The sequence below is a fragment of the Nestor notabilis genome, unplaced genomic scaffold (assembly GCF_000696875.1).
Source record: "Nestor notabilis isolate BGI_N333 unplaced genomic scaffold, ASM69687v1 scaffold27085, whole genome shotgun sequence".
Classification (NCBI taxonomy): Eukaryota; Metazoa; Chordata; class Aves; order Psittaciformes; family Psittacidae; genus Nestor; species Nestor notabilis.
Genome location: NW_009931037.1, coordinates 26,797 through 34,112, shown reverse-complemented (window position 1 = coordinate 34,112; position 7,316 = coordinate 26,797). Strand labels below are relative to the sequence as shown.

General features: G+C 41.9%; 1 protein-coding gene across 2 annotated transcripts in view; it reads right to left on the bottom strand.

Annotated features, from left to right (window-relative positions):
- Positions 1–1,630: 1,630 nt before the first annotated feature.
- LMOD2 (leiomodin 2 (cardiac)) overlaps positions 1,631–7,316 on the bottom strand; it is a 6,478-nt gene continuing 792 nt past the window's right edge. Inside the window, exons 2-3 of one of the 2 annotated variants that reach the window (XM_010015698.1) lie at positions 2,418–3,752; positions 1,631–2,084 (exon numbers count right to left, since the gene is read on the bottom strand). In XM_010015698.1, coding sequence (XP_010014000.1) covers positions 2,058–2,084; positions 2,418–3,752 — 1,362 coding nt within the window. In that variant the 3' untranslated portion in view covers positions 1,631–2,057. The remainder of the gene's footprint in view (positions 2,085–2,417; positions 3,753–7,316) is intronic. The other variant, XM_010015699.1, reaches the window with a different exon arrangement.

Genomic DNA, 7,316 nt, shown 5'->3' with positions numbered 1-7,316 from the left:
TCTTTCCTTAAAAGTTTGGTTTTGGTTTTGTTTTTTTAAAACATTTCTTGCCGTCCTCCAAATTCTCCCCACTGTGCTTTCCCTGAGCTCCCTCCCTATCTCATTCTCCCTTGCAACTGCTTAGCTGCTTCTAATGCTTCTGGCATTTCACAGAATCATAGAATGGTTTGAGTTGGAAAGGACCTTAAGATCACCTAGTTCCACCCCCCCTGCCATGAGTAGGGACACCTCACCCTAGACCATGTCACCCAAGGCACTGTCCGATCTGGCCTTGAACACTGCCAGGGTTGGAGCATGTACCGCTTCTTTGGGCAACCCCTTCCAGTGCCTCACCACTCGCACAGTAAAGAACTTCTTTTTTAGATCTAACCTGAACTTCCCCTGGTTAAACATTTTGCTGTTTCACATCCTTCGTAAAGATACTGGGAACAAGGGTTGGGGTTGTAGGTCACTCCTGACTGTGATCTGCAATTCTAGCTTTGCTTCCATCCTCAGAAGATCCAAGCCCCAGCTTCCATTTGGTCGGTGTTTCAGGTCACTTTAAATTGCTTTTGGTACATTCTAGTCAGTAAATGCAAAAGCAAAAATGTATCTTCACAGTTTTCTTGCCATGACATTAGCATCCCTGACAATTCACTAATGATTCCCCCCTTCATTATGCTTCATTTCCCTTCAGTAATTTGTTCCTCTTTCTGGGGGGATCTGTCTCATTAATATTTTTAGCTACAAGGTTACCTGTAGTTTTTCAGTACCACTGCAATGTTATCTAATCTTAAGTAATTGCTTCTCTTTGGTGTGGTGTTATGTATAAGAAAACCTGATTCTGTTTTTTATTGTTGTAATGAGCTAACTGATTAATATTTAGTAGTGCTTCTAAACATACATCTCCTCTTGCCTTTCAATATTTTTGGCCTCTGCTCAGTTTTCTTCATGCTATCACTACCTTCACACTAGCTGAAGCACTCAGAACCATAAGTAATCTGACAGAGGGAGATGCCTAGTACAACACGAAGAAAGGCTATTCGTGCCATCGCCTGTGATGTGATACCTCCAGCCGTGCATCTCCAAACGATGCTGGCTTTGCTTCCACCATATCATATTGACAGTTCACACTCCACTTGTTGTTCAGCTGATACCATATGAAAGTCTTTTTCCACCTGAATGCTAGACTGCTTTTCAAGTTTCTCTGTCTGGCTGAATGTCTGCATCGGTGTTAGCTCTGCCTAGATACAGTGTGTGCACTTGTACTGAATGGCTTTCAGCTGAATAGTTCTGCTGCATCCTTAAAATATCTACATTAATTTTTAACCTTTAGGTCAACATAAGCTGCAGCTGTACTCATCACCTACTTTCTGTTCTGCCAGAACATGTTTAGGAGCTGGTATGCAACACCAGTGACCTGACACAGCCCACAGTTTAATTTTAGTTGTATATAGCCTTATGAACCATTTTTCCCCATGTCAGTATGAAACTGCTCTAACATACAGGCTCAGCTACTATGTTCCAAACAAGCTTGATGGGTGCAGCTGAGAAAGATCTCAGGTTCTTTCCCAGGGGACTTCCCTAGTGCTCAAGAACTCAACGCAAACATCTGTTAGATTTTCACTCACAGAAACCCAGGACTATGTGTCTTGAAAGCTTCAAACCACATTTATTGTAAATTCATGAAAAAAAAAAAATAAGGAGAAACCACAGGTTAGTAAACTATTACATCTCAGTGTGAAGAACTTGTCCAGTGATGTGCAATCAAATATTGAAAATATTATCTAAATAAGCAGCAATTTCTCAATAGAAATCTCATTAAATAAAAAAAAAATTATTTCCATATTTACAGATTACAAGGCAAATGTATCCTTAAAGCATTGTTTTGTATTTAGCAGGTCTATATCTTTGAAATAAAAGAGAAATGATTTGTATCTAAGGGGGTACTTTGGAAGCAGCTTGCTAGACAGTCTATGTTACCACCACTGAAGGACAGTCTATGTTACCACCACTGAAGGGATGAGCAGCCTCCCATCGACCAGCACAGTGCTCTGCTCCTTCTGTTGTCCAGGCTTTCATCGAAGGGCTTCTGGTACATCCACCTACAAAACAGGGTAGGGTGGGAAGGGTGTTCATTACATTTGCTGTACCATCTGGATAGCAAAATTCCTACCAGAGACACACTCCCAAGAGCCCTGTGCTAAGCACCATCTCCTGCAACAAGCCTGAACCTGGGAAAGTACCCCACTTGCTGTCAAAATCACAGTCAAACAGAAATCAGTGTGCTAAGAAAAGTCCAAGCAGAAGAAAGTCTCCTCCCAAGTGATTCCTTATGCTCACATTTCTAAGAATGTTTTTTTTAATTAAATGGATATGTACTAAAATTAATGGAGCTTGTGCTTTATCTGAGCAAAGAAATAGGATCTTTTACTTACCCGCCTTAATTGCTTTATGCTGCTTGCCCGAATTGCTTCCATAAGGTTGTCATGGAGAGACCTTTGTGGGGTGGAAGGACGGGTGGAGGGTCGTGAACCTTCCTCTGATTTTCTGTCCGAGACTGATTTTAGAGAATCTTTAATTTCTTTCAATATGCTGTTCTCATGTTTTTTGCCTTTTTTGCCTTTTTTCTTTTTCTGTCCGTTCTGTAAGGCTTTTTTTGAGCTTTCTTGCTCTTTGATTACTTCAGCTATATTCCTGGTTGGTGCCTTCTTCTCTGGAATAACAGGAGGAGGAGGAGGAGGAGGAGGTGGAGGTGGAGGAGGAGGTGGGGGTGCAGGAACTGTAGGCTGACTTTTCACTGGTGGTGCTTTCTTAGGGAGACTTGGAGAGGACCAAGGTGAGTTCTTAGGTGACACATAAGGTGAGGACCGAGGTGTCCCCTTCTGCAAGGCTTTGGTCTTTGGATTGATGGCTCCATCACAACCAGACTCTTGTTGCCGCTGCTCCTGCATACGCTTTTGCCTTTGTTTATCCATATTTCTTGTCAGGATACTTGTCATGCTCATTCTTGGGCCAGCGAGGTCAAAGTGGTATCCAAGCTTGACCAGAGTGGTGTTCTCTTTCAACAGTTTAACTATGTCCATTTCCACCTGGCTACCCATAATGTGCCTTTGATTGTGGAACCGCAGTTCTGTTAGAACCTTGTTATTCTGCAAAGCTCTCATAATGGCCAGCACTCCTTTGCCTGTGATAAAATTTGACTCAATATTCAGACTAGTTATGTGCTGATTTACCTTTAACATACCCGCAATAGCTATTGCAACGCTGTCATCAGCATGTGTGTTAGCCAAGCTGAATGACTTAACCACTGTGTTGTCCCTCAGGGCTTGAGAGAAATGTATAAGCATCTGTGAAGTGATGTTTTCAATGTTGTTCAGATTGACCTCTGTGGTGTCAGGGTCATTGCTCCGAACTTTTTCCAAAGCATCCTCAATAACTGTTGGATTCCCACAGGGGTGGATGGCACTGCTTTTTAAGCTCACGTTATCTGCGTCTTTTCCATCATGGCCATTGAGTAAGTTTTCATTGTCCTTTGTGCTGTTACACTTTCTGCGTCTGATGTGGTCAGAACTCCTGCCATCCTCGGGTGTTTTACTAGCTGCAGCATTTTGCTTTTCCTCATCCTCATCATCACTCTCATCTTCATCTTCCTCCTCATCTTCTTCTTCATCATCCTCTTCAGTATATACCTCCTCAGACACTTCACTATTGCTTTCTGTGAAACACTCTTCTTGAATGTCTTCTGAATTGTCTTCTTCTTGCTCGGAATCCTGAACAGGAATGTAGGGATGTGTGTTAAACATGACTGCAGTAATGTAACTACTGCCTTTTTGCACAAAAACTATTACCTTGAAAATACATAAGATAATGTTGAAAGTGAAAAATAAAATCCCCAGAAACAGAGACAGGAGAACAGAACCTAGCACATTTTTAACATTATTTCTTTCACATTCTTTAGAAGAAAATGCTTAAAATAAATTGGAACCATTGTACTGATGTCAGTGATTTCTGCCAAGAGAAAAATTGATAGAAGATATTGCAACATAGATATCATTTGGATCCTTGCCAGCAGAAACACAGGACAGCAATTTTAGAATGGACATGATCTATGAGCAGCAAGTTCCTTCATTTCATAAGGATTAGACACCTGTGACAATGCTCAGACCCCCTTGCATGTGTTAGCATGTCTGAAAAGGTTAAAGACTGCCATGATTTAGAACACAAAGAGTGTCTGCACACGGAAACATGCATATCGACATTGAAAATAATATAGAATTACAGGAGTGATGTCAAAAAGACTCTGGATGCGCTACGTGGGCTATACACGCTCAGAACCTATCTGTGAAGAAAAGATTCAGACAAGTAAACAGATGTCAATAATTCCTGAATTTCTTCATGTTTTCCAAGAGCTAAGATTGTTGCAGGTCAGCTGCCATACTGTAACTCCTAGAATCCTAGAATGGTTTAGGCTGGAAGGGACCTTAGAGATCATCCAGTTCCAACTCCCCTGCCGTGGGCAGGGACATCTTCCACTAGACCATATTGCTCCAAGCCCCGTCCAACCTGGCCTTGAACACTGCCAGGGACGGAGCAGCCACAGCTTCTCTGGGCACTCTGTGCCAGCACCTCACCACCCTCACAGTAAAGAACTTCTTCCTAATATCCAGTTTAAATCTCTCTTTTTCCTTAGGCACCCACTGCTAATGATGCCCATTAATTAACCTTGAGCCAATGTTATAACTCATTGCCTACAGAATAAACTGGTTGTTTATCTGAAATCCAAGGTTATCTTAGTGTGTTTGGTGGGCGTCAAGAAGGCAAATTCGGAACCACTTCTCCAAGCTCTGCCTGGAGCCCTTAGCAATTATGGTAGCAGAGGCAATTCTCAGCACAGAAGCACCAGCAGGTCTGCTCCTCAGGAAAGTCTCACTCTCCACCTGGAAGACTCCAGAAGCATGGTAGTGTTGTATGGGCCATGACTGAACCCACATGCTATAACCAGCCTTAAACCTGTTGCCCAAAAAGATTTCCCATGTCCTATTTTGTCTAGTAGGCATTTGTAAATGTTTATGAAATTTTGGATGAACTACAACTGTTCTGTATGCACTACTTTACCAACGTTCATGTTTTGGTCTTTGTAAAGTACTAGAGAGTATTTTACAAAGTGAGTACACTCTGCCGTGACACAGCGATTCTGTTATCTGCTTCTGGAAAACAAAAGTTACTAACATGACAGCCTATTTTTAGAAAACCTGTGCAGATTTAGGTTTGCTGAATTATCTGGCTCTGAAAATGCAGGGAAAGTTTAAAATAATAGTAATGGCAGATTTCATGGTACTGTTTCACAGTGTTAAGTAGAATTCTCTGTTGGGACACACACAAACCAGACATTAATTGCAGTGCTTGCAGCAGCATGACTCTGATGAAACAGGGCATTGAGCTGTTCCAGCCTGTCATTCCAAAGTGTTAAGCGCCTGGATGGTTTGCAGGGTCCAGCCCTGTTGCTTCTCCATGTGTAAGAAGGCCTTTACACTGAGAGATGCTGTGCTACATATAGAAACAGGGCTGTGTTTAAGCCAAGTTTATTACGGGACTAAGATTTATATCCATAGCTTCTATATGTATCTGCAGACTTTCAAAAGCTGAAAATACCCAGTATTTCAAAAGCTGAAAGTACCCAGGAACCTGTCTTTATGGCTATGTTTTTATCTATCCAGGAATTCACATTACAGCCTTCAACAAAGCTGCAGATGAGCAGAAGTTGGTGCCTCTAAATGGACTGCTGGTATGCTTGATGGCACTATATTAATAAAAAGTACTTGTTTTTTTTCTGAGTGACATTTCTGGGGTCAAAGGGGGAGTTAGGTTTCCTATCACACACATTGTTTGGTGTCATAACAATCTGCACGATGATTTTAAAATCAAGAACTCTTTGCAGAGCTGTAGAGGTATGCTCTGTTACTGTGACAGCATTTCAGTACAGAACTGCTGCAGGGCTTCATCTTACTTCGCAGTAGTAACTCAATGAAAAGTTAGGACTGAGACAGTTAATGCAGAGAGGTAGGTATCTCTGGAGGGCAAGTCATTCACCCTAAAAGGCTATCTGCAGGATGTTTGCCTTCTGGAAGGGCTGATCTCTCACCACTAACTATAGAAGCAGCACAAATAACCATCTTAAATAAGGCATCTAACTTTCAGGCAGTTTGAGGGCAAGAAAGTTGCTTGCAAGAAACTCAGAGGGAGCTTCCTTACTGCCTTCAGTGGAGAGAGCCCTTGTGGCCTCTGCATCTGCGTGCCAACATTTTCATACTTACAGATGCATTTAGGAACTTTCTTCTCAGATCAAAAACTGTAAGAGGCTTTTGCTAGCACTTTGAGGTTCAGCCAGTACCCACCATAATGCTGTGTAGACATGGAAAACTAAGAAATCCTGCCTTTATGTAAGACACCAAACTAGACCTGTTCAGAAGGTTTTTTGGAACTGTCCAGGTTTTGAGTTCCAGGCTCAGCTGGAAATAAACATTAATCTTGCTATTGCCTCCCTATGACTTGACAAACAGGGAGTGAAGTCGACATCTGCAAGCTGATACTAATGGTCTGATGACAGCTAGTGGTCTGTGTGCTTGCCTGCAAAGACATTACACCACCATTCATGAGCAAGAGAAAACACTTTATTTAATTATTATTATTATTATCTAATTTAATCCAGGTGATTTTCCTCCAGGAAACTATTTTATCCAACGTACAAACTGCAATTATTTCCTTGCAAATGAACCAAGCTCCTGAGTCAAGGCTGTTAGAAGTTGTGAGTTGTTTTGTCATCTTTGTCGTTGCTGTATTCTTTTCTACTTAAACATGGGAAAACGTATCCTTATAAAAGTAGAGTCAGAGCTTCGTATGAAGCAGTGCTAAATGTAAAAAAGCTATTGACAGCCCTCAAGCCCCAGCTTTGCTTTGAAATTACATGGAGCCAAGGTGGAAACAGAACCGCTTTCTGATAGAGCTCAGTCTTATAAATTGTTTCAGGAAGAGCCCAGGGCATGCTGACATGGATATCAGCTTACACTGAGAGCACTCATTGCCTGCTGGGGCTAAGCCCTTCACTCCTGCCCAGCTGCACTGTTCATTTGCAGTTCAGGGATCAGCTATTACTATTAACATTTTTATTTTGCAGGATAAATTGCCAAGCAAGCACTAATGGATTGTGGGTTGTTTTTTTGGGGGGTGAGGGGAAGAGAGAATAGAGATAAATGCTTTGGCTTACCCCAGGCCACTTTAAAAATAAGTGTCAGCTACCCTCTGACAACAGTTGCCAGAAGACTCCCGAGCTAAGG